Source organism: Phycomyces blakesleeanus, assembly GCF_001638985.1.
Source record: "Phycomyces blakesleeanus NRRL 1555(-) unplaced genomic scaffold PHYBLscaffold_13, whole genome shotgun sequence".
In the NCBI taxonomy this organism is placed as follows: Eukaryota; Fungi; Mucoromycota; class Mucoromycetes; order Mucorales; family Phycomycetaceae; genus Phycomyces; species Phycomyces blakesleeanus.
Window position 1 is genome coordinate 794,590 of NW_017265146.1, and position 25,852 is coordinate 820,441.

The following is a 25,852-nucleotide window of genomic DNA, read 5'->3' on the forward strand; positions in this document are numbered from 1 at the left end:
GCAATAAACATGCAAACATGCTTAAGAGGGTTGGTATAGATTTCACCAGATGCCATCAAAATTGGGCATCCATTGCAAGAGTCAGTCATCTCTGGAAAGGCCGTCAAAGGAGGCAATTGTAAGTAACTATCCACTGCAGTGTAAAGTAGTATATTTAATATTGGAAGTATATGATGTATTTGACTGTTTATAACCAATAAAAATGATGTATAAAATGTAATGTCTATCATAACAGCCAATAAAAGTGATATATAAAATGTAATTGTGTAGTGTAATAACCAATAAAAACGATAAATAAAAAATATATCCATTTGAGAAACCAATAAAAATGTATTTTTATAAAATACACTACAGTGCAATTATGTCTTATCCAATAAAAACAATGATTAAGCAAGAAATATTTAAAAGAATCTAAATTAAAAGAATAATGAATTAGTAGTAACCAATGGCATATAATATTTCAACTATACTTAAAGAAGTTTTGTCCAATTGAAAGACAAATATTAGCAAAAGAAAAGGGTATCAATATATTAATAGAATCTTAAAACTACCGGTAAGCGGAGATGTATTAAAATGCACATGAACTCAGGGTTGGAAAAAAGGGGGGAGGACACAAAACGCGCCCTGGCTTCCCCTCCGGAACCACCTGTGAAACCACCTCTAAAACTCCTATTTTTTTTGGCGTAGTGCAGCGTTGTTTTCAGTACCAAGAGGTTCAATTACAGCCTGAGGATGGAATTGGTCATGAAGGTTTACTCTACAAAGATCAAAAACGCAATTTGTCAGTGCCTTTTTCCGACAATTCTCGCATCCCTCGTATCACTTTTGGCACTCTTGGCTTAGTAATCGTGACTGGGCAAAGTCTCTATGGTGTCCTTTCTAACTTTCCACAAAGTCCCTCAGACGAGGATGTTGGAAACGTCATATCTACCATAGCTGTGTTTTCCTCTTGGCTTTATGCTTTTGTGCTTTGCCTTTTCTCTCAAAACCATCAATTTCCAAATAACTGGGGATGGACGCTCAATGTCCATCTCTTTATCTTATACCTGGTTACTTTTAGTCTGTCTGTCTATTCTCTGGTCATTTCCATTTGGAATTTTCCGGGTCAATCATTCTACCAAGGGGTTCCTCTCCTGCTTTGTGCTCTGATCTCTACGGATCTTGTATATGTCACTGGCATGGCCGAATATGGTCCGCCATTCATTGATGAAACAAATAGAGAAGTAACAAGCTCTCAAGTTTGCTCAATTGCAAGCAGCCTTATATTCAATTGGAGCTATTCTGTAATCCGTACTGCTTATAAGAAAAATAGCTTGTCTGAAAAAGATCTTCCAGTTTTGGAGGCTTCTGACAGAGGCCGAAATCTTATGACAATCTTTGGTCTCCATCCTGAAAAAAAATTGGTACACAGAATCGCAGTAGCCAATTCTGGATCGCTACTAGTTCAGGGACTTGCTGCTTTTGTTTCTGCCTTTCTGTTTTATATACCTGCCTACTTTGTCAACAGGATCTTGCTTTTGGTCCAAGATATCTCAGATGGAGAAGTCGATGATACAACTATGGGCAAAACTTTCTCCAGTGTTTTTTACCTCGCATTGAGCATTGTTATTCTGGGTATAATAACATCGCAACTATGGTATTGGGGTATGTTTTAGATCACTATATTGTAGCTACTACTTAATATTATTTCCTTCCGGCCAACTGCAAGGTGGAAGTGAGAATCAAGGGCATGTTAGACATCGAGATATACAAAAAGACTCTCTCAAGAATGGATTCTGCATCAACCGTTGAGAAAGACGGTACTGAGGATAAAGCAGTAGGAACCGGCGGGAACCCCAAAGAAGAGCCTGGCTCAACTGCTTTAACCGGTTCTATAATCAACTTAATGAGCTCAGACTCGGCGCGAATTGCTAAAGTGTCTAACATTTGGTTTACTTTATTCACTATACCACTTGAATTCGGGACCGGTATATTGTTTGCCTACCAGCTTATGGGTGCATCATGCTTCCTTGGCCTTATGGTTTTGGTTATAGCATTACCAATCAACCATTACAATGCCAAGATGTATAATCGAGCCCAAAGAAACTTGATGCTTGTTCGCGACAAGCGTATAGCAATGTTAAATGAAGTTTTCCAAGGCATCCGACAAATCAAGTTTCAAGCATGGGAAACAAACTGGGAGAAACGAATCATGAAAACAAAAAATTTTGAGATTGGTTATTTGAAGCTTATATATCTCAGTAATGTATTGTTCAACTTTGTATGGAAAGGGTAAGTAAATCTTTAGATAATTTTTTTTGCTGTTATTATTTACTTTGAGTAGCAAACTAATCTTTTTTTTTGTTATAGATCTCCTTTGTTGGTGACATTGGTATCTTTTTGGTCATTTACTAGCCTCCAGGGAAATCCTTTGACTGCCGCAACAGCTTTTACATCTATTGCAGTATTTAACGAGCTCAGATACGCTCTCAATGCTTTACCAGAACTTTTTATTCAGCTAGGGCAAATTTCGGTTAGGTAATTATAATATATGTAAACGTCAATTTGCTACACTACATACCTTTTAAGTTGCTGATCAATATCTAGTATCAAGCGAATCGAAGAATATCTCAATGAAGAAGAGATCACACAGCCTCCTTTAAACTCAAGTAATGAAGCAAAAATTGGCTTTGAGCAAGCAACTGTTTCCTGGTCTTCGTCTGCTATCCAAACCAAAGGCAGTTGTTCCTCGAGTATATCAGAAGGATTTGAGCAGACCAACACATTGTCTCAAGGCTTTGTTCTCAAGGATATTAATATCGAGTTCCCGCAAAAATGCCCTAACTTTAATATCTGGTGCTACTGGAGCAGGAAAATCCCTGATGCTTCTTGGTCTTCTTGGTGAAGCCACTCTGACCAAAGGAAAAGTGAACTCTCCGATATCTTCTATATTGAGGAATATACAAAATGAAAGTTCTGGGCAGTCATTTTCTCCCGAAAACTGGATCCTCGAAAGCTCTGTTGCTTATGCGGCTCAGACACGTAAGCAATTATTAATCCGCATTATACCATATTTGTATTGACTTCTTTGTATAGCCTGGCTCCAAAACGCTTCTATCCATGACAATATTTTATTCGGCCTCCCTTTCTCGGAGAAGCGTTACAATGATACGGTAAAAGCATGTGCTCTTGTTAAAGATTTGTTATATCTGGAAGATGGCGATATGACCGAGATTGGCGAAAAGGGTATTACACTTTCAGGAGGTCAAAAGGCTCGCGTTGCTTTGGCAAGAGCTGTCTACTCTCGGGCCAAAAGTGTCTATATGGATGATGTATTGAGTGCTGTTGATGGTAATGCAGATTAGATTACACTAATTAGCTTGTATTACATACTTACCTTATTGTGTCTGTGTGTGCTTCTGTAGCTCATACAGCCAAACACTTGTATGAGAATTGCTTGATTGGCCCACTTATGAAGAATCGCACAAGGATTTTGGTTACTCACCACATAAACCTCTGTTTAAACGGAAGTGCTTATTTGGTTCATATTGATAATGGCCGAGCCGATGTGTTTGAATCCCCTGAAGAGCTAAGACGCTCTGGAGATCTTTACAATATCATTAAGAGTGAAGAGCAAGAGAAAAATATTCAAGACGATGAAGAACAGACAGTCGAGGAGATTGTATCGCCAGATAGTTCTGTAGCCTCTCCATCGAATGAAAATGACACTTCAAAGACCATAAATAATCCACCAAGAGTCTTGGTTGAGCAAGAAAGTAAGTTTTCTGCAAATATAAATACGTAAAGCTTAACTAATTGATGTGCTGTATAGCTCGTGCTGTTGGTCATGTAAAAATACGCCACTACATTAAATATCTTAAAATGGTTGGCAGCTCCTGGTTTTGGATTGTATATGCTTCTATTGTCCTAGGATGCCGAGCCCTTGAAGTTTATGCTGTGTGGTGGGTAAAGCTTTGGTCTCAAGCTTATGCCAAAGAGAAACATCCCGAGCCTACTCTTATGATGGTCAGTCCAAGTAATACTCTGATTCCCGAGTTTGAGTTATTGCCAGAAAAGCCGTCTGACGATAATGTTGATATGTATTTGAGTACATATATGATCTTAACGGCTGTTACTGTTATATGCATTACTATACGTTATGGATTCCTCTACTTGGGAACTATGCAGGCTAGCAAGAGTCTATATGCCGAACTACTCCACTGCGTTTTCAGAACTCCTTTGCGTTTCTTTGATACTACACCTGTGGGCCGTATTCTCAACCGTTCTTCAAAGGATTTCGAAACTTTAGACTCGGAGCTTCCCATTGATCTTGCAAACTTTACCATTCAAGCAACTTTTGTTATTTCTACCTTGCTCGTTGTTTCTCTCGCTCTACCGTGGTTTTCTATTCCTATGCTGATAACTAGTGCCGTTACCTGTTTTATTGGGAGTCGATATATGCCCGCTACTAGGGAATTGAGGCGCATGGTCTCAGTGGAAAGATCTCCCCTTTTTACCCATTTTACAGAGACTATTGTAGGTGTAACTACAATTCGAGCATTTGGGGCTACTAGACAATTTATGAGCGAGATGTTGATCCGCGTGGATAACTGCCTGAGGCCTACCTTCCACAGAGTTGCAGCTAGCCGTTGGTTAAGCGTTCGCTTTTATATAACTGGTGCTGTCATTAATCTTTTCACGGCCATTACTATCCTTCTAAGCATGAAGTATATCGATGCATCCACAGCTGGATTCTGTCTTGCCATGGTACTTGAATACGCAGATCAGGTAATTTTCTTTTTACAAAAGAAATCTATTGAAATTTAAGCTCATAAAACAGTCAAAATTTATTCTGTATTTCTTTTTGTCCGGTTCTGTAGATGTATATCTTGGTTCTTAGATACACTTCAGTCGAGTTAAGCATGAACGTTAGTACACATTTGTGGTATATTCTTATAAGATAAATGAGGCTAAGCTCATATGCATGTTAGTCTGTGGAACGTATAATCGAATTCATAGAAATTGATCAAGAAGCGCCTGCAATTACAGACATCAGACCACCAATAGAGGTAATATATTTTAAAAGAAGAAAATAAGTAAAGAGTACTGTATTGACTCACATTGATAGTGGCCAAGCAAAGGAGAAATTCAGGTGGACAATCTTGAGATTCGTTATGCTCCTGAACTAGAGGCAGTAATTAAGGACATTAGCTTTTCCATAAAGCCAAAAGAGAAAATTGGCTTGGTAGGATGAACTGGTAGTGGAAAGTCAACACTTGCACAGTCGTTTTTCAGATTTGTAGAGGCATCCAAAGGTCGTATTGTTATCGACGGGATCGATATAAAGAGTATCGGGACAGAAGATCTGAGAAGTAGTCTTACTATTATATCACAAGCTTGGTTATTCAAAGACTATTTGGAAGAGTCCAAAAAAACAAGAACTTTTTTCTCTAAGTATGTATATATATAATATTATAGATCCTACCTTGTTCTTTGGAACCATTCGATCAAATCTTGATCTTTTTAAGCAGTTTGATGATCAGGCCATTCTCACTGCTCTCAAAAGAGTTCACTTGCTTCCTCCCGAAGAAGATCTTGAAGAAAATGCTTTTTCTGAGACTGCAAGTAACAATGTCAATGTATTCTGGAATCTTTCGACACCTGTGAGTGAAGGTGGAAAGAACTTCTCTCAAGGTCAACGTCAGCTTTTGTGTCTTGCTCGTGCTTTACTCAAACGTACCAAGATTGTATTCATGGACGAGGCCACAGCTAGTGTTGATTTTAATACAGACAAGGCAATCCAAAAGGCAATTTCAACAAATTTTGCTGATTGCACTATTGTTTGTATTGCTCATCGTCTTCACACTGTAATTGAGTATGACCGTATCCTTGTTTTGGATCAAGGAAATGTAATCGAATTTGCCAGGTAAGAAAATTCACAAACAAACGAAATACTTGATCCTAGATATTCAACTATTTTTTGTAGCCCTTTAGACCTGATTAGTAATCCAAATTCCATGTTTTACAAAATGTGCCATGACTCTGGCGAATTTGATGGTCTCGTTTCTCTGGTTAAAACCAAGGCCCAGCTTGTGGGGATTTCTTAAGTTGACTAAACACCCTTATATGAATCCACCCTTTTACAACCAACTTTTATCTATGAATAAATGCTTATATGAAGTGAATTTGAAAAGAGATAAAGGTCAAAAGACATATTAGGTACTTCTTTCTGTAAACAGTACACGAGTTTATTTATTCGATATTTATCAGTTTTCAGTGTATTATTAACCATGGTGACATATTCAAAAGAATAATGATTTGACAAAGTCTACCTCTCAACTCATCCTTATTTCATTTCTTTAAAGAAAATGGTACTCTTAATATCTAATTCAATATACTTGCATATAAAATCAGGAATGTTTGATCTCAATCTATCAAACATACTAATGTATATTACTAAAACAAAAGAAAAATAGCTCTTTTCAGGGCTATTGATGTAGATGTGAGAAGAAAACCACCTCCATGAATTCATCTCAAAAAGTAAATGTTTTATAGCTTTTCTTTTCTTGTCCTTTTTGTCTTTTTTTTAGTGAGGTGTTTGAAGTGTTTCTTCTGTTGTGTTTTGATCATTTAGTGGAAATACAGTGGGTATTTCGTCAGACAGCAATTTGTTGATTTCATCTGATAGCCAGTCAATATTCACCAAAGGAACTACAGAAATATCTCCTAACGGATTCTCTTTCATAATTTAATAACACATTAGTAAACCAGATGTTATGAATGTGTACGCCCAATTCATCTTGAGAACATTCACCTTTTCCTATATCGGTTGGAGAGAGACTTGTCACGGAATTGTAATCAAACAAGTTGTTTGCTATTGGTGATATATTACTTGTTTCTGGTATCTGTAAATGAGGGCTTTCCACCACCAAAGACGTATCAGGAAAAGTCACAGATGTGTCCATATTAATGCTGCTTGATGAACAAGTTCCTCTTACAATCTTTGTTTTCTTCCCTCTTCTCTTTCTTGGTCCCTTTTTTTGCTTAACCTTTGAGGGTTTGAAGTATACTCCCAAGGTGTGTTGCTCAAATGGATATGAGCACTGGCCGTAAAAAGAAAGAAAAAGAAAAAGAGAGAAAACAGAAAATCATTAAGCTGTTGAGCTTATCTAAATACACCCTATAGATTGTTTTACTGACCTTATAATTAATGCACATAAAAACCGTACTTTGTTGGAAATCAACTGTAAATGAGTTGAGTTCGCCATTGCAGACAGGGCATCTCGTAGGCTGGTTTTGTATGACAGGTTCCATTGGGTTTTAATAATAAATGTTAATTCCCATGGGAATCTCCATGCATCTTATTTCTAATTTTTTTAAAGCAGCCAGGTCAATGGGACTGTTCTTGAAACGGAGAGTTTGTTTAAATCCCAATACGAAATACTCTTTTCTTCGACCATTAGTTTTGAAGTACACATGCATCTCAAGTAATTAAGATATTAATCAATATGAAACTAGATGTAAAAACATTCACATCAATAACCAGAAGACCAAAGCAAAAATAAAGACGATATCAGATAAAAGAGGATATTCAGATCTCCTAAGCTCCCCACATCAGTTAACATGGTAAATAAAAAGGAAAATAGAAAAAGTAGACATCTTCAATTGCCATTACAATATACTCAAAGCACAGATATCTTTCCTCCAATCTTGAAAATGATATGATCCAAAACATTTTTATTAAAATACAAACGTCAGGGGTGGCACAATGGAGTTGGAAGAAGGGCAATTAAGCGGAAGCAGACTTCTGGATAGAAGAGGTTCTGCGTCTGGCGATCTTGCGATCCTTGGTCTCCTTGACGCGCTTGGCCAACAATTGCTTGTACTCGGCCTCGGCCTCGCGGGAGGACTCTGCTCTTCTGCGCTTGATGGCGGTTCTGTGTCTCTTGCGCTGGAGAGTGAGGGGGGTGACAAGACGCTGGATCTTGGGGGCCTTGGTGTAGGTCTTCTTCTCGGCGTTCTTGGGCTGGACCTCACGACGAATGACGTACTTACGGACATCGTCCTCCTTGCTCAAGTTCTAATGAAAAAAAGTAAAAGAAAATGTTTATTAGTACTTGAATACCCATATAATCCAGGTTCGTAAACCAAATGTTATTTAATATAAAAGAGAAACTTACAAAGAACTTGCGGATCTTAGAGGCACGCTTGGGACCGAGACGCTTGGGGACGGTGACATCGGTAAGACCGGGGATGTCCTGCTCACCCTGCTTGACAACGACGAGCGAGAGAACGGCGAGGTCAGAGCCGACGATGCAACCACGAACAGACTTTCTCTTGCGCTCACCGGTGCGGCGAGGACGGTAGCAAGAGTGACCCTTGCTCAAGAGGAGACGGACACGGTAAGGCAAGAGGACACCCTGCTTCATAGGGAAACCCTGCTTGTCGTTACCACCGGAGATACGGAAAACGTATCCCTTGAACTCGTCACCGAGAGCATCACCAGAGACTTCCTGGGACATACGCTTGTCATAGAAACCGCGGCTATTAATAAAAACGGCAATTTACTTAGTATTATGTCTTCCAAAATGATGAATTATAGCGAAGGTGTATGATTTGGTTTTGTGAAGGTGAATTGACGTTTAGGTTGAATGGTCTGTGCGGCGAGGTTGTCTTTTGTGTAGGTATGTATGTATGTATTTGATTTTGGGTGTGGTGTTTCTGTGCTTAATTGAATATGATTGGCAAACGACTACTTACAGACGACGTTCATCGTCAATCTCGATCAACTTTTGGCAGCCAGTGGCTGGGTTGGCAATGTTCAACTAATTAGGTATATCAGTCTCTAGTTCATTCATCCATCCATCCAAAGTGTAATTTCTCTCTCAAGTACGCCTCTCTATCCTATCCACACACACACCTTCATGGCGCTACCCTCTGCGAAATGGAAAGGAAGCTGTATGGACTGTTCTTCTCAAGTCAATATATGCCACTCCACAACTTCTCCAACCAACCCCCCAATCCCCCGCACACAATCCGACAAAGCCTCTCTCGGACCTTTACGTCACAGTCCGAAGGATTGCTCTTTGTCCGGTAACTATGGTATATTTGTTAGGCCAAGGTATGATTGATCACCAAAAAATATGTTTCATTCCTTGCTTATTTTACTTGATCGTAAAAGCTTGATATTAGTTGTGTACAATCAAATTAAATAAATATATATATTTGAATATGTTTTTCAGAATAATGATCTCTTCACTTTGCTTGTTATATTGTCTGTGCATTATTGTTACAAATAAACAGCTTCTATTTTAGCTGATAGTTTAATAATTATATGTAAAATCCAAGTGGCTTTTTACCCGCATATCTTCAAAGTGATTATGCTTCTTCTTTTTATATTCTATCTTATTAAAAAGTATATTTTGGCTGTGAGGCACAGGTGCACGGTTGTTTTTAGATTGTAATAGTTTATTTGAAACTACTGATTGGATTGAGTAGAAGAAGAGGAAGAAAAAGAAAATGGTCTTTTATTTAATGACTCTTATGGTTGAATACAATGCTCTTCAATTCAAACTAATAACTCTGATAGTCTAAAAAGGTGTTCCCTGGATATAAACTCTAACATTATTACAGTATTCATTTTACCTACGAAATGAAACTAGTGTGTGACACACACACACACGTACATACGTTTGTTAATACTCATGATTTAAATTAGTAAGACGTTAAGATATTAAAAGCAAATCTATTATTAATCCACCTAGAAAGCCAACAAGTCCAAATTTATGTTTCTTAAGCAATTTACCTAAAAATATGCATATTATGAGACATAATGATGAAATATAAAATTTACGTCTTTCACAATCGTTCCAAGGCTTAGATCCTATCCACTTTTTTCATTTTTTTGCATCTTTATAAAGGTATTCTATACTCTTGATATTTATTCTGTTTTGATTGGCGGAACCATCTTTCACAATTTAACAATCGTAACTATAGTTTTTTTATATATATTTTTATATATATACATATACATATATAAAATATAAGAGGGTTGCAAGCCACGATTAAGCACTTCTTTGTTTTGCACCACTTTGCAGTCTCCCTTTTTATTCGCTACTACTACTACTACCGTTATTATCTAAAGACGATTATATTTTAATACACACATTAAATGTCGTCCGACGCTGAAATTTTGGCCCGCATTGCCCAGCTCACCGGTGCAATCAAACAACATCATGCTACTCAAGGCACCGGGCGTGGTTCCTCTAGCTACCGAGGCCCAAGCAACCAGGGCTGGAGAGGTAGAGGAAACATGACGATCTCTGCATTTCCACATCGTTCTTCACCATACACAGTTCACAAACCCTACACCCCACCGACAACCTCATTTGGAACCAACAAGTCTCTTACGCTGAATAAGCCATCGGATTCTTACAATCCACCTACGACCTCATTTGGAGGCAACAAGTCTCTCACACTGAATAAGGCACCGAATCCTTACACACCACCTACTCCATATAGTGGGAACAAATCTCTTGTTTTAAATAAGCAGCAATCTACCCCAGCACCATACACTCCATCAAGTAAATTTAGTGTAAATAAGTCACTTGTTCTCAACCGACCCTCGACTCCACCTGTCTCAGCTTCTACTTCTCTTCCTACTCCTGCTCCAATAAAGAGTACTGTACCCAAGCGTGTGACAATGGACGGTGTAAATTTTATTGTAAAAGGAAAGAAACTCGTAAGAGAGGATGTATTAAAGACTACTTCAGCAAAACCTTCAAGGCCATCAAAAATGTAAGTTTAATTTTAATTTTTAACAAAAGATAACAATAATAATTCAAATGAAATATATTTAACCAGACATCTCTTCCTCACTCCCTATATATTCATTCTCTAATTTCTCTAATTTCTGTTTTTTTATAGCCTGAAAATCCGGAAACCATTAAGAACAAAAAAGGGACATATGGTATTTTTCCGTAAGCCCGAAGGTTATGTACGAGAAGGAAATTCACTTGTTCTGAAGACCAAGACAAGGCAGAATAGATATTGTGGTATCTATACCCGCTACGGTCAGTGTTTTATTTTTATTTTTAAATTCGTTTGTGGATATTTCCTATATGTGTATATATATATATATTTTTTTTTCTATCTACTGAATCGGTGTTTTCCGGTGTGAATGCTCCGTCGTTTCTTTTTGTCTTTTTTTTGTTTTGTTTTTGTTGTTTTGTTTGCATGCTGTTTATGTGTGTATGGTTTGTATTGGATTTGTATCGGATTGGATATTTACAGGTAAATGCCCCAGAGGAAACCATTGTGCCTTCAAACACGACCGATCACGGCGAGCAATATGCCCACGCTTTGTTAAGCAACAGTGTAGTAAGACAGAACAAAACTGCTTGTTGTCACACACTCCTACAGCAAATAATATGCCGCATTGTTTGTACTTTCAGCGAGGACGATGCAAAAATGAAAGCTGCATTTTCCCTCATGTCAGTGTAAGTCCTGACGCTCCTGTGTGCAAGCTTTTTGCATTGGAAGGATACTGTCCCAAAGGATTGGAATGCCATTCCAAGCATGTACATGTGTGTCCTGAATTTGCCGAGACAGCAAAGTGCTCAAATGCAAACTGCCGTCTACCTCATGTGGCCCAAAGTACTTCCAAAGATAAGCATGCAAAGGGTGGTGGAAGTCGCAAGGCTTCAGGTGTCCTTAGACCAGGACAGTGGATGAGCAATGATTACTTCCACACCCAGCGTAAGAAGAAAGCCGAGCAGAGAAAAATGGAAGGAAGTAATAATAGTAGTAAGGAAGCTGAACCCGAGATTCAATCCGAAGAACAACAGCGTCCGGAAGAAGACGAAGGCTATGTGCCACTATTTGATGATGAAGATGATGATGATGGTGCATGGTTCCAGAAATTGAATGATAATGAAGCTCCCGAATCACTAAGATTCAGTGACAGAGAAGAAAGTGAGAGTGAAGATGAAGATGAAGATGGAACTGATGACGAGCTCGAAAGCGGGAGTGAAGAGGGAATAGAAGCCGAATACATGGAAGAAGACGACGAGCTTGATACCGTAGAAAACCCTGACAACGAAATCGAAGAAGGGGAATTTGAAGAATATGAATATGAAGTTGAAGATGAAGATAAGCATGAAGATGAAGATGAAGACATTGCCATAGACGACAATACGCAATTTGAAGACAGTGTTGAACATGTTGATCAAGGTAACGAGAGTGACGAGAGTGACGACGATAGCCTCTTTGTCGATGCAGAATCAGATTTAGGAACTATGACGTTGTAGAGTAGTGGCTTTTAGGAGCCTCTCTAGGGAAAAGGCAGTACATATCTGAAGCATTCAAGCATTTCATTACAATCATCAAAAAATAAATAAACGATACCTTTTTTTTTCCTTTAAATGATTTATTGCAAAGTTAGAGGATGTTCTAGTGTGGTATTATGAGGGGAGGGCTTGGAATTGAGTGTCATGGTGTCTACGTTGTGGCCCTCAAGGTCATACGTATTCCAGGAAAGACTCCAGGTATCGTGAAGTTGGTTTGGTGGTTCAAACTCAAGGAGTACATAATGAAAATCCAGGATAGATGCTTCATACATACCCCATTCAACAACTCTCTCAAAGTCGAGATCACCACCAGCACCACCAATAATTGCGTAACTAATACCATTTCGTTCTCCTCGTTCATAGTTGTGTTGGTGTCCTGAAATGACCAGATCGACATTGTACTTCTCAAACAAGGGTACAAATCTATTCTTTACAAATGCTCCCCACTCACTCTGGCGCAAGTTAAACCAGGCATCCGGCTCCCAATACTCAAGGAAAGGAGGCACATGGACGACGACTAATCGAAATGCTGCAGATTGGGATTCTTCGCTGGCCAGCTCCTGCTGTAACCATTCGTCTTGTTGTTTCCAGTCTAAATTGCTGTCGAGCACACAAAACCGGATGGCACCATTTGCCAGCGAAAATGCATACCATGGATCCTTGTTAGAGCTTGTACGTGTGTACTGGTATTCGAAGCGTGGATCATGATCATGGTTTCCATGAGCGTATATCATCGGCGCTCGTTGTCCAAGCCCAAAATATGTCAACGGAGCTAAGAAATCAGTCTGCCACTGTCGTAACGACGAGTATTTTTGCACTGCATCACCAGCATGCAAAAGATAATGAGGGGCCTTATGTCGACTAATCTGCCGCAATAATGTCACAAAACTTTTCAAGCCAAATTGGTTATCTGCCATTGCTGCAATACGGATAGGTTCCTTTGTTCCTGTTACATGCCACTTAAATTCCTGGTCACTCACAAGTGTGCGAGTCTGTTTACTTCCGTCTCTTGTGTGGTATTCGATACGGTAGGCAAATGTGGAGGTAGTGTTCAGGGGCCCGATGGTGGCTTTATAAAGAGTGTGGTAATCATCGAGAATCAAGGGTGCAATCACTTGATGCTGTTGTTGCTGTTGTTGTCTAAGATGATGAGCATCCTCCTTATTGTACCATGAGATGATCATGTCTTTGGTGTCTGTTCCACAGTTTGTCTCCCACACAACCTGGATGTGATGAGTGTCTTGAACAAATAATACCGGGTCTTTTCGTAAAACTCCACAGGGGAACCAGCCCCGGTCAAAAAGTGTATTTTCTAACTTGATTCGAACAAAGGCTCCATAGATCTGGATCGTGCTCACGAAGGAGAGGCAAAAAATAATAGAAATGAATCCAATCAGGCAAATTAATAGTGGATGCCGAGCCCATTGTCGGTGCCACCAGTTACTCAAACGAAGAAATAGTCGAGATCTACTGTCCATTGGAGTCATTAAAGACTGGCGAATTTTGGAGCGGTCATCTTCATAAGGGTACGGAGATGTCGGTTGTTTGTGGTGAAATGAGACCGATGAGTACGGCTCATAATTTAGTTGGGACATTACTTATACAATTGGATGATTAGAGAAAAAATTGTTCTCTCATAAAAACAAAATAAAAAAAGAAAATGTTGGACAAGGAAGAATCGTATGTGAATAAATCTGTATTATTATTATTTTTTAGAATAAGCTAAAATTAAATCCATAAATAAAGCAATATTATGATCCACAAGAATATGGTTTATATTCTACACTGTCAATAATAATGATAATATCACTACTATTACTGGTATCATAACGTTGGCTTATTAAAATATTTTATTACAAATTTATCCCTAGTATATTTTAAACATATTTTTTTGAAAGATATTAAGGCATTCTTTACAAGTATTATTTATTTATTTGCTTATTTTGTGTATGTGTGTAAATGTACTTGGATTTTTAAACATTGCTAATAACTGATCAAGAAGCCTGTTCCTAATAAACCAAGTTAAAAAAAGAAAAAATAAAAGCTAAAATAATTTTAAATTCTAGGTTGATAAAAATGATATGAGTTGTGTACGCATAAACGCAATATCCTTGCATAAGTGGTCTCACCTAAGAACATCTATTTATTATTTTCTTAAATTCGTACAAATCGGGGAAATTAATGCACACTAGAGGTATAGTGTAAAAGCTGCTTTATTATTATTTTAGGCGTTTTTGCAATATTCTAGCTTGTTGGATCAAGCTGACAATATTCATTAAAGAAGATAGTAAAAGAACATAAATAATATTAAAAATTTAGTTTTTTTTTTTTTCAAAAAAAAAATTAAAAAAAGAATGAATATCAATTCGCCTGATAGTCTAGATGTTTAATAATAACATTAACCCATAATTCATAAAAAGGCCACTAAGTATAACTGTATCCAATAACCTGACTGTACTTAAACTTGCCCAATTCACAACCAAGGAAGCTTTACTTCCGATAATAGGAGGTTCTGCATTTGCTTGCAAAATACTTCTCAAGAACAACACACTTTTTAAATGAAGTACTAGAATTTTATATTTTTTCTACATTGATCACCACAAAAAAAACAGACCCAAAATGTGAGACGGAATTAAAGTGATTTATATATATTTTTTATATACACATATATCTCTTTCGTTCTCTGGTCTTCTTCGGAAATCATCAATTTTATTTTTATTCGCTAATTTCTAGACTACTTATTCACCCACACAAAATTGAAGGGTGGTCAATTGAATGCCTTTTCTTTTTCTTCTTTTTTTAAACCAATTAGGATTAATTACTAACATTGTTTTGAAAGTAAAAATAAAATTAAACGAAATACGAAAAAGAATGATAAAAATCTACAATTTGAAAAGCTTACAATTCAAGAATCCAAGGCATATTTTTTTATTATTACTACTACTGTATAGTATGTGAAAATGTCAAGAATTGCATTGGAGTCTTCTTTTTCTTCTTCTTTTTAAAAAGAAGCAAAATGAATAAGCCACGCATGAAGCACTGTTTTTTTGTAATTACCTTAATCAAGGCAATTAAAATATGGAAATAAAGATCCTTTTTTGATCTATATATCTTTATCAAAAAATAAATACATTATATATTAATATCAGCCTTTTCTTTTTTTTTCTTTGACAATTCGTATAACCAAAGAATAAGGTAACAATGGAAATAATAATGGAAATAGCTATCTAAAAGATTCAATTACAAAAGAAAGAAAGAAAATGCTTGATATTAGATTTTAATTTTTCTAGTTAAACTCTACTGAAACTTGAAAGGTCACCTGTGAACAGTTAAAAATTGAACGAATTTTTATATATGTACTAGAGCTCTACATCATAGATAGTAAAAAACAAGACCAAAATGATTTAGTTATTTTTTTAAAAAAAAAAAAAAAACACACATATCAAAGTGCAATATTATATGTGAAATCCAACTATTTAATTTTCACTTGCCGACCTTTTTTTGCTACTTTATTTGTAGCACATAAAAAATAGACCGTTTAGTAAGATTTTTTTCTAAAGTAAGCTGTTAAGTCCGAAGTGATAAAATTTTGCTTTTTTGATTATACGACATTAGGAGAAATACAAGATTGAAACACCGTCGCATTTTTTTTTGTGTAGGAGAATTGCTAGCCTCACAAAAATGCCACGCTCCCAGGTGTTTTTAAATTACTAAAAACAGCTTAGACCGTTTGAGTTCCAAAAATGCTCTACAATCTACCAAAAAGACTGGGCATTTGAAATTTAAATTAATTATTTTATTTTACTTTACTTTTTTGCTTTTTTATAAGCTTTCAATTAGTTTTTGATTTTTTATTATTATTTTATAACAAGTAATTGACCCTCTTATTCCAACTATAATTTTATTTAAATATTATACTGTATTGCAATTAAGGTATTTGGGATTGATTTTGGATTAGTATCTCAATTTTAGAAAAAATAGATACTGTGAGAGTGTTATCTATTAAAAAAAAATAAAAAAATATACGAGATGTTCGGAACTAATCTTGGGTTAGTATCTTAAGATTAGAAAAATTAGATACTGTGAGAGTGTTGTTTATTAAAGATAGAATAATATGTTTATATATATCAATCGATAAAGACCTTTTTCTTACTATTCAATTTGCCTCTCTTAACATTTGTACTTCCGCTGTGCCACGTCTGGTACTCAAAATCCACCCACACACACACATAAATCCACACACGCACACATAAATATACCCAGGCACGCAAATCCACCCAGACACACACAAATCCACACACACACATAAATTTACTCAAACATACACTCTTTCCGGAAATTATTGGTGCAAAAATAAAAATAAATTTGGTGCAATTTTCTACCATTTCTCTGCTTAATTCATCTTTTTTGGTGCATTTGGTGCATTCCATTTTTGCACCAAATAATTTCTGGAAAGAGTGTAGATAATGCTATGCGAAGTAAATGTTAATGTGAAGAGGATGAATGAAATATAAATGTATAATCATAATGGTTCTCTTATCTGCCAGGTTTTATTACAAACAATAGAGCCCAACTACAGAAAGACATATCAATAGCCGATATTCATAAATAGAGTACTTGAATTAAAGCATAATTTAATGAGACTCTTGCAAACTCTCCTGCCAATCCCCCAAAAAACTACTAAATTCATCATGTATGGTTTTGTTTTATAAAGCAAAACAAAGTAAATTAAGAGAGTTTAATCCCTTTAACAAAACTATCAGAGCTTGATAAACGCTGTATTTCTCTTAGCACCAGTCTATATCTAAGTTTAAATCCTAAATCAAAAGAATTTTCTTTAGGTGTAGACTGTTAGATATTAAGTGTGAAGTAATTCTTATTTCTGACTGGACAATTTCAGTTTTAAAATCGAAACATTGAAAACTAATGAGACACCTTTATAATAAGAATATATGGAATAAAAATATGAGGATCACAAAAAGAAAACTTAGTAAGAGGGATTATGCTTCTGGCTAAACATTGTGCTTTATGCTATTAATGTACAAAAGTCACTGAATTCATAATTTGTATCACAATACTTTATTATATTCTTTGATATGATTCTAGCTGTGCCCACACAAGTTTCTTTGGCACTAATACTGAATATTACTGTTCTCTGCATATCCACACATTAATGTCGCATATCCTTGAGCAGGATTCCATTTATATTGTCTGTTGGGATCGTTTCTGTCAGAAATACAAATGCTCTGCGTCGTATCAGAAAGCACGTTGTCCCGGTAGTTGTCAAAGTATTCTTGGATGAGGTCTAATTCAGGATGCTTTAGGAGGTAATAATCCGGATCTTTTACAGAATATTTTTTTTTGTAAGGAGGCTGGGCCTCAGAAATTTTATTGAGCTTAACAATTCTAAGAGGAAGAGGAAGTCACAATCCTGTTTTTGGGTTTTATATTTTCTATGTGTTTTTGGGTTTTTAAATTATATGTAAAATGAGTGAGTAGCTAGTCTGAAAGAGGCAGGGATAGTTCCGCATGAAAACGGGTGACAAGAGAAGCAGCAGTGACAAGGACTGATGTACTCAGGAAAGGAGCATCGTCAAACACAAAGGACCAGTGATGGCGCCAGATTGCGAGGAGGATACAGCTGACAAGAGAAACGGCGGGAATGTCTGGAGTGAGGGATGGTGGGAGACGGAAGGAAAAAAGAGCAGAATGAATGTCTTGCGTGGAGGGCACGTTGCCAAAATGGGTTGACCAAAAAATAGTCCAGGCGGAGAACTTTGGGGGACAAGTGAACAGAAAGTGAGATGTAGATTCCTTGATGTCACCGCATATGGGGCAGGACCCGTCAGGAAAGATGGTAGGGACAGTTTGGTGTAGAACGGAGCGACACGACAGCTTGTTGTGAAGAGCGCGGAACCATAAAGAACGGACAGAATGGTGGATGGGAGCGGACCAGAACGTGCGCCATTGGTGGGTGTGGAGAGGAGGGACAGGGTTGTCTGGGGACGGGGTGCAAAGGGTGCGGAACGTTTTGGGTGAGAATGGTTTGCGAGGTATTATGGGAAACATACTGGTGAGGAAGGGGCTGGGGTCCACATGCGACACAATGGGAGAGGAAGGTGGAGGAAGGAGACCATCAAGCAAGGAATGTGGGAGAAGAGAGCGGAAGAAGAAAGGTTGTAAAAGAACGGAATGGTTGTCGACTTGACGGAAGAACTTAGTGATGATGCGAGGGGATTGGGGACGCTCGGGTCTTGTTCGACGACGAAGTACTTGCAATGAATCATCTACGACAAAAGCGTCAGTGACGAGAAGATGCCGCCAAGTCCGTGGTATGAGAGAGGAGGGTAGGCAGATAGAGGGGAGAGGCAAGGAGAGGCATGTGGGGTGGTTAATAGAAACGGAGTCAAAGGAGTGTGGCAGGAGATCAATGGCAGCAAATATGTTTCTGAAAACACTGTCAATATGGCGGAAAGGTAGAGGACGAAGATCAGGGGAAAGTAAAGGTAGACGAGGATCCGGGATCCCAGAAAAGGACCGAAGAAGGAAGGACAACCAAGGAAGGACCAGACCGGATCGACCAAACGGGGAACGGACAAGAGGGAGAAGCCAACGAAGTTGTAGAGCAGATTGCTGTATAATCGGATCGAGAACCCCAAGTCCACCAGATATGGATGGGAGGCATAATGTGGCAAGCTTGATTGGAGGGAACATACGATGTTGAAGAAATTGTCCCATGGCTGATCGTATCTTGGACATGAAGGCAACAGGGACAGATATCACTCGAAGAACATGCCATAGTTTGGAGAGGATGAGAGTGTTTAGAACGGTGGCACGGCCACGGATTGAGAGAGAGCGTGAGAGATGAATATGACAGGCGGATTGGATTTTGGTGAGAAGAGAGGAACAGAAGGAGTCGCGTTGTATGATGGATGTGTAAAGTGGGAAGCCAAGGTAAATGAGTGGAAGTGGAGAGCGTTTATCATGACAGTCCACAATTTGAAACTGTTGTAGGATGTCTTGCCAGGACGACAGAGGGCAACCGGACAGGGACAGGGCTTGTGTTTTGTGCATGTTGATACGGGCATGGGATGCGTTGGCATAAGTGTTTAAGTGGACTTGGAGGCGGGAAAGACTAGGAGGATTGGGGAGGAACACAAGGAGGTCGTCGGCGTAGGCAAGGAACTTGATGGCTTGTGGTGGGAGGAGTGGTGACGGAATTCGTGGGTTAGGGTCTGTGGGGGAAGGAACGGTGGGTGGTGAGATGGACGGTGTGTAGCCAGGGAATTCAGGATCGTGAAGGAGACGGCAAAGGAGTGGTTCGAAGGCAAGGTCGAAAAGGACTGGAGAGAGAGGGTCCCCATAACGCAAACCACGAGATTGAGAGAGAGAGCGAGAAATATGGCCATTGACATTGACGGTAATGTTAGTGGAAAAAAAAGGGAGCATATGGATGAGATGAGAGATTGGGGGAAGTGAAAGTGAGTGAGAACCTGTCGCAGGTAATCTGGATGAACTCTATCATAGGCCTTCTCCTGATCAAGTAACAGTCCTATGTCAGAGGCATTGGTGAGTCGAGCATTTTCCATGATGGCTTTGGTCAGGATTCCATTGTCTGCAATAAACCGTCCACGGACAAATCCAGTTTGGTATGCGGAAACAAGAGAGCTGGCTGCAGGAATCATGCGGTCGTTGACAAGGCGGGTGAATACTTTGGCGTCGGCATTAATGAGAGCTATGGGTCTCCAGTTCTTGAGAGAGGACAGGTCTCCTTTCTTGGGAAGAAGGATAACACATGTCGATTGCCAGGAAGTAGGGAATACCCCAAGATGGAGGGCATTATTGTAAACGGCGGAAGTGAGGTTGGTGTACATGGGATGGTCGATGAGGAGTCGGAGGATTTCATAGGGTATGCCGTCTGGGCCGGGGCTACTGGACTTAGGGGAGCGAGTGGTGCCAGCGCGGATGTCGGTTATTGTGAAAGGGGCAGTGAGTTGATCATGGATGGAGTCAGAGAGGCGAAGGTCAGGGGGAAGGTTGTCTAGCAAATCTGAAACTGCGGGCGGTTGGATGGGATCAGCTGTGTACAAAACCTCATAAAAGGCTGCAGCAGCATCAGTCATGTCCGTTGCGTCAGTGCAGACGTGGTCGGTGGTAGGGTGGCGGGGAGAGGTGATGGTGGTACGGGATTGACGGGTAGTGACAGTTCGTTTCAAATAACCAGCAGAACATTCACCTTGTTCTCGCCAGTGTTTACCGGCACGAAGAGCTAGTATCTCGACTTGTTCGGTTTGGAGAGACTGTATTTGACGTTCGAGGTGAGGAAGTTGCGGAATGGTCGAAGGGTCAGGATGTTGGCGGAGGAGATGGTTGCGTTTGGCGTGTAGTTTGCGTTCTTGGTCAGCAAGGGTGCGGCGAGGACGACGAGAAAAAGCGAGGGCGAATTGGGCGATTTTGGATTTGATCCAGTCCCACTGGTCTTGTATAGAGCCTATGTGGGGAAGCTGGGGAGAGAGAGATGAAAGAAGATTATCGAGTTCCTCACAAAAGGAAGGGTTGAGAGCAAGGCGTGGGTTGGCACGCCAAAGTCCCTTGCCAATTTGTTGGGTCATAGTAAAGCGAAATGTCACCTTCACAAGATAGTGATCCGACCATAAAGGTTGGATGTATGTTACAGAGGAAGACATTATGGATGGGGCGATATCGGGGGAAGCATAAATATAGTCTAGGCACGAAGAGAAAGATCCTCTTTGAAATGTAGGGAGGGGGGACGCACCTGTTGGAGTGACACAGTCATGTAGATTAGATCGCACAAACTGAAGCCATTCACGTGGGGCCTTTGGGGTGCGAGTTGTGGGTGTGGTTGTAGAGGGCAGAGAGTTATAGTTAAGGTCACCCAAAAGAATAAATCGGGAGGGGAGAGGTGGGATAAAGTGAGGGTTGTTGAGAAGTGATGTAAGAAAATTATGTCTATGGCTTGGGGTGGATGGGGCATATACAACGCAGATACGGATGGGGGGGAAGAGATTGTTGGAGTGAGTGACAGTAGCTGTAATGCTGCGACCACACATGGTGAATAAGGGGTCAGTAAACATTAGAAAGGGGGAAAGAGAGACTAGGCCGCAATGGGGCGACCATAATGTAGATGAGGAACGGAATTGATGTTGGAAGGTCTGTTGAAGAGCTTCTGTGGTGGCATGGGTTTCTTGGAGGGCGAGTATGTCGAGATGTTGGGAGCGGAGGTATCGAATAAATAAGGATCGTCTTTGGGGGTCTTGCAATTTTGCAAGCCCTCTACAGTTTAGTGTTCCTATATTGATCATTGAGGGGGGTTAATATTTTGGTGAACGACAATACCTGTCATAAGTGAGCCATGTTGGTCGTTGTCAGCATTATCACTGTCGCTAGAGGATTCGGATTCAGCACCGTTTTCGCTGTCTTGAGTATCCATAGCCAAGTTGTCCTTGTTAGGATCATATTCTTGGTATGGAATGTCACGGTTTGATTTGTCGGTAATGTTTTTCAATGCTGCGCGGAGGACTCATCGGTAAGGGTCATGAGTGGATAGCTGTGCAAGTTCGGCCTCAATCTCGGCCGCAGACTTGCCCAAGATGTCAAACTGATTAGCAGGCGGTGTACGAGGAGCGGACTTTTTCTTTCGCTTGGGTAGTGCGGGAAGGACAGGGGGAAGAGTTTGTGTACGGGCGGGGGTGGACTGGGATTCACGACGGGGCTGTTTACGGATGCGTTTGTTACTGGTGTTGTTGTTGGGATGAGGGTTGTTGATACGGGGACAGGTTGCCTGAAGGTGGCCGACGGCTTGACAGGCGTGACAAGTGCGAGATTCGATTGGGCGGGTGGGGCAGTCAGCCAGAACGTGGCCCATGGCCTTACAGTATCTGCAATGGGGACCCATCTTGGCCCAAGTGCCGAAAACATGACCATAACCTTCGCAGGGAATCTTGTGAACCAGGGGAGAGTAAACACGATCCTGATTAGGTGGGCGTTCCAGGTACACGTAGCCAGATCCAGTAAAGAACCTGTTCTCCAGGTAAATAACGACCTCCTTGATGATGCCGAAAGAGTAGAGGGAAGAACGGATAAGTTCGTTAAGGCAGGGGCGGGAGAGGCGAGGAAGACCGGTGATGTTGAGATTCATCATCATAACAGAAGACGAAATGGCACGGTGAGCGAGAATAACGGAATCTTGGACGACAATGGGTTCGGCACATGCACGATTGCAAAGGGTGTCAGATTCAAGGTAAAAGTTCGACGATGTGTGTGTTGTTGCGCACAGAGGTAACTTCAGCAAAAGCTTCCTCCTCAGAGAAAGCGGCGTGAATTGCTGTCCAGAAGGCGGCCATGAACGAGTCATCAGATTGGGGCAGGTCGTAAAAAACAGAGTGGGGGGAAGTACCGAACCGACATTCCGTAGGAATGGCATATGGGTCATCTGAACCAAGTACGCGTTCTATGCGCGTGAGGGAGCGTTGTTTTTCAGGGTCGACCAAGGAGGCAAAGGTGATGGGAGTGGTAGTAGGTAAAGCATGTGTGGGGGCGTTTGGTTGGGTTGATGGATGTATGTTAGGTGATAGAGGAGGGAAGTTGTTGTCTCCATAGTGTGGTGACCCTTGTGGGGTCGTTTCCTGTTGGGTAGCGGGAAGAGCCATGTCTTTTACAGAATATGAACGAGTGAGTACTTTGTACCAAATTGTAACAGTCTCATATCTGGGTACATGATTGGCAAAATGTTGGTCGTTTTGTTCATTTCTCTCAATCGTTCGAGGATACGGCTTGGCAAGCTGTACCAGTTTCATAAAATCGATTTTAGTCCATGGATACCATAATCCTACTTCGACATGTAGTTTGTAAAATATACTGCTGATTATCAGCTTTTTAAGTCTGAGGTTGGACATATCAATCAAAAGATTCCCTGTATCTTCAGAAATAGTTCCGATTACCATCAATTTGTGAAAGTACACATGGCTTAAAGATAAACACCGAGCAGAGATATATTTCATTGTATCAGGATCAATTGTGGCTTGGTCTAGGCGAATAATGCGTAGTCCATGTGGGTGGAACGATTGTATTGCTCTTGAGTCAATATAAGCACCTCCCGTATACAGCTCCAATTTCTTTAAAGAAGGACAGCAGTCTAAAATCGTATTGAATTGCAAGCAGGAGCCGCAGTTATAAAATTCCAGATTAGTTAACCGAGGGCAATCCGTGAATAAATGGGTTGAATCAAAAGGATTGGGTTGCTCCATATAATCGATCTCACTAAGCGTTATCGATTCAATGGTTCTAGAACATACACGCATAAACTCTGCTGTAGCATTCTCAATTGCTCTTTCTTTGCATGATATGTAAAATTTATATAAGAATTCTTTGATAGAGAGAGTTCCATTGTAAAAGCACTGATAGAATGCGAGAAGAAACGAACTAGTATGTGGGCTATTCTCCAGTGTGAGTTTTTTCAGGCTTGAAAATACATGCGGAAGCGATGATATTTTTGATTTGGCTACTGCCGTATTACAGTCCTCCAAAAAATTCCTTATTCCCATAGCTTCTAATGTCATTTCACGGACATTTGGGTATTTTACAGCAAAATAATAAAGCCATCGCAGGTCTTGGGTGTCCATTGCTATTGAAATCTTCGACAAATTATTTACTGGAACCGTCTCGTTTATGCATTTCATTTCCTCTTCAGTAATACTGGCCAGCTCAACTCTGTGTGAAAAACTTTCTAGATGGGGCAAATAATTGTGAATAGCTTCGAAGTCTCCGACTCTTGATGTATATGAACCACTAAACATCAAATCAAGTGTAGTCAAACAGGAGAATCGGGACAATATAACATAGTATGGTTTCTTCAAGCTGCTATCGACGGACTGGTCAAATTGTATGCCAAGGTTCTTTAGAAGCTTTCGTACACTCCATTTTGTGTCTGTATTTCTCGTATTTGGATGAGATATAGTGATATCAAGGTTCCGAGTGTTTGGAAAAAGCTTTTGAAGAATCAAGAGGTTATTGATGCTGACAGGACATTCCTCGAAACCTGTTATGGCTTGGACGTGCTGACGATATATCAAATGTTTTTCTTTAAAAAATCGATAGAGCATTGCACCAAGCACACTATCGTATATTTTTACTGTACCCCGTGGCTCTACGTAAAAAACTTCTCGCCATTTCTTGCAAACAAGTGAGCATTGCGGTAAATCTTTCTCGGAAAAGGATAGTGCAATGGAAGTAAGAATTTCAGGGGGAATTTTAGAAATGTGCATTGTGATGATAGAGTGTAAATGAATGTGTTTATTCTGAAGAGCAACGCTTTAAATACGTAAGTTTTTTTTAATGTGCTTATATATGTTTAAGTGTGCAATCACAAGGCTGTGTAATGATAGATTTTGTGTTCTTAATTCAAAGAAGCCATTGAGGGCGACCAACCCAACTTGTTTCACAAAGCATATTGTATAGAGAATAGGATGAACTTTTGAAGCAAATGAATGATAACTTTTTTATAACAAAGAAGAGGTATAAACGATATCTCTACTGTTGTTTTGTTGTGAAATATAACTGATGTGTGCAGTTGGTGTACTTGATTGTCAAGATATTACTGTGGGTGTAATATGGAAGGGCTTAGCCGAGAAATTGAAGTACAAAGAAGTCAGGGCACACAACAGCCTTATTTGGACTCTGTAGCAATGCAATATGAAAATTCCATAAATCAACACTTTCACCTTTATGATACTAATACATATGGACTGACAATAGTGGTGTATTAAAACAAATACATGTTTTAAGTACGAGAATGTCTAGCCATGAAATATTATTTTATTGTTCGATATTAAATAAATAAATGAAGGCAAAGAAAATCACTGCGGTGTGTACCTCTTCATGGTTACTTTATCAAGCCAAGTGTAACAATGATTAGGACTGGCTGTCTTAGCTACTTTAATGCTATTGTTCCTCAAATCTATAAACCCATATTATTATCTTTGCTCAATTTACTATATATATACTTAGAGCATCCACAGCGGTCTGGGTAAAATTAGGAGGGTATAAAAAAAAAGCCCTAGATGTTTTTGTGAATTGATAAATTTAAAAAGCCGGTAATTATTATTGAGAGATGATCAGTTAAAACTTTTAGTTAAGGAATCTGCTGGGGATAAAAAAAAACTCTAAATTTCCTGTCTAAATTTAAAATGTTGTTAAATTTACACAGGCCGCTGTGGATGCTCTAAGGATTTTAAAGATATAGATTATTTTGGCATTAATAAATTTTCTGCTGTAGAAGACCATAAGGAACAAATAAAAAAGAGATATTCAACTACTTTGGGTTATTTCTACAGCTATGTCATTACTTCGAAGCTCACTGCGATGAGCGATACAAGAAACACTGGTGGATAAGATCCACTGTGTCACTTGTTCGTTTGTTTGGTCTCTAGATAAAAGCTTAGATGCTTTATACCCACTCTTTTTATCTAACAAAGGGTGTTACATGTAGCATTAATAACAATAAAAAT

The 25,852-nt window shown here is 39.3% G+C and overlaps 9 protein-coding genes across 9 annotated transcripts; 3 read left to right on the top strand and 6 right to left on the bottom strand.

Moving 5' to 3' along the window:
- Nucleotides 1-573: 573 nt before the first annotated feature.
- PHYBLDRAFT_65471 (hypothetical protein) lies at nt 574-6,086 on the top strand (the record flags this gene model as incomplete). The annotated part of the gene is made up of 15 exons (XM_018441468.1): nt 574-648; nt 693-1,644; nt 1,716-2,271; nt 2,350-2,517; nt 2,587-2,648; nt 2,722-3,021; nt 3,076-3,330; nt 3,405-3,755; nt 3,812-4,767; nt 4,860-4,907; nt 4,971-5,048; nt 5,108-5,224; nt 5,249-5,351; nt 5,458-5,905; nt 5,966-6,086. 15 exons carry the CDS (start codon nt 574-576, stop codon nt 6,084-6,086), a joined length of 4,590 nt encoding a protein of 1,529 aa, XP_018290526.1.
- Nucleotides 6,087-6,565: 479 nt separating this feature from the next.
- PHYBLDRAFT_65470 (hypothetical protein) lies at nt 6,566-7,293 on the bottom strand (the record flags this gene model as incomplete). Its single annotated transcript, XM_018441467.1, has 3 exons — nt 6,566-6,717; nt 6,794-7,082; nt 7,180-7,293. The coding sequence occupies 3 exons, from the start codon at nt 7,291-7,293 to the stop codon at nt 6,566-6,568; spliced, it is 555 nt and encodes a 184-aa protein (XP_018290527.1).
- A 392-nt stretch (nt 7,294-7,685) lies between these two features.
- Nucleotides 7,686-8,945, bottom strand: PHYBLDRAFT_181849 (hypothetical protein). The gene is made up of 4 exons (XM_018438531.1): nt 8,900-8,945; nt 8,740-8,804; nt 8,160-8,523; nt 7,686-8,059 (listed from the first exon to the last, which is right to left on the bottom strand). Exons 1-4 carry the CDS (start codon nt 8,903-8,905, stop codon nt 7,769-7,771), a joined length of 726 nt encoding a protein of 241 aa, XP_018290528.1. The 5' UTR covers nt 8,906-8,945; the 3' UTR covers nt 7,686-7,768.
- Nucleotides 8,946-11,324: 2,379 nt separating this feature from the next.
- PHYBLDRAFT_14035 (CCCH-type zinc finger transcription factor) lies at nt 11,325-11,657 on the top strand (the record flags this gene model as incomplete). The annotated part of the gene is made up of 1 exon (XM_018430388.1): nt 11,325-11,657. A coding segment is annotated over one exon (333 nt), but the record flags the coding sequence as incomplete, so codon positions are not given.
- A 749-nt stretch (nt 11,658-12,406) lies between these two features.
- PHYBLDRAFT_169619 (hypothetical protein) lies at nt 12,407-13,921 on the bottom strand (the record flags this gene model as incomplete). The annotated part of the gene is made up of 1 exon (XM_018436117.1): nt 12,407-13,921. The coding sequence occupies one exon, from the start codon at nt 13,919-13,921 to the stop codon at nt 12,407-12,409; it is 1,515 nt and encodes a 504-aa protein (XP_018290530.1).
- Nucleotides 13,922-17,689: 3,768 nt separating this feature from the next.
- PHYBLDRAFT_159160 (hypothetical protein) lies at nt 17,690-18,535 on the bottom strand. Its single transcript, XM_018433926.1, has one exon. It carries the CDS (start codon nt 18,393-18,395, stop codon nt 17,826-17,828), a length of 570 nt encoding a protein of 189 aa, XP_018290531.1. The 5' UTR covers nt 18,396-18,535; the 3' UTR covers nt 17,690-17,825.
- A 3,332-nt stretch (nt 18,536-21,867) lies between these two features.
- Nucleotides 21,868-22,491, bottom strand: PHYBLDRAFT_146684 (CCHC-type zinc finger transcription factor; the record flags this gene model as incomplete). The annotated part of the gene is made up of 1 exon (XM_018431705.1): nt 21,868-22,491. The coding sequence occupies one exon, from the start codon at nt 22,489-22,491 to the stop codon at nt 21,868-21,870; it is 624 nt and encodes a 207-aa protein (XP_018290532.1).
- Nucleotides 22,492-22,582: 91 nt separating this feature from the next.
- Nucleotides 22,583-24,610, bottom strand: PHYBLDRAFT_146685 (hypothetical protein; the record flags this gene model as incomplete). Its single annotated transcript, XM_018431706.1, has 1 exon — nt 22,583-24,610. One exon carries the CDS (start codon nt 24,608-24,610, stop codon nt 22,583-22,585), a length of 2,028 nt encoding a protein of 675 aa, XP_018290533.1.
- Nucleotides 24,611-24,905: 295 nt separating this feature from the next.
- PHYBLDRAFT_169622 (hypothetical protein) lies at nt 24,906-25,736 on the top strand (the record flags this gene model as incomplete). The annotated part of the gene is made up of 4 exons (XM_018436118.1): nt 24,906-24,982; nt 25,192-25,246; nt 25,353-25,371; nt 25,552-25,736. The coding sequence occupies 4 exons, from the start codon at nt 24,906-24,908 to the stop codon at nt 25,734-25,736; spliced, it is 336 nt and encodes a 111-aa protein (XP_018290534.1).
- Between the last annotated feature and the right edge of the window lie 116 nt (nt 25,737-25,852).

Excerpts from the sequence above, each read along its gene's own strand:
- PHYBLDRAFT_159160 (XM_018433926.1), bottom strand. The coding sequence starts at position 18,395 with ATGTTTCCCATAATACCTCGCAAACCATTCTCACCCAAAACGTTCCGC.
- PHYBLDRAFT_181849 (XM_018438531.1), bottom strand. Across the intron at positions 8,524-8,739 it reads ATTGACGATGAACGTCGTCT|CCGCGGTTTCTATGACAAGC; the intron begins GTAAGTAGTCGT and ends TTTTATTAATAG. Across the intron at positions 8,060-8,159 it reads CTAAGATCCGCAAGTTCTTT|AACTTGAGCAAGGAGGACGA; the intron begins GTAAGTTTCTCT and ends TTTTTTCATTAG.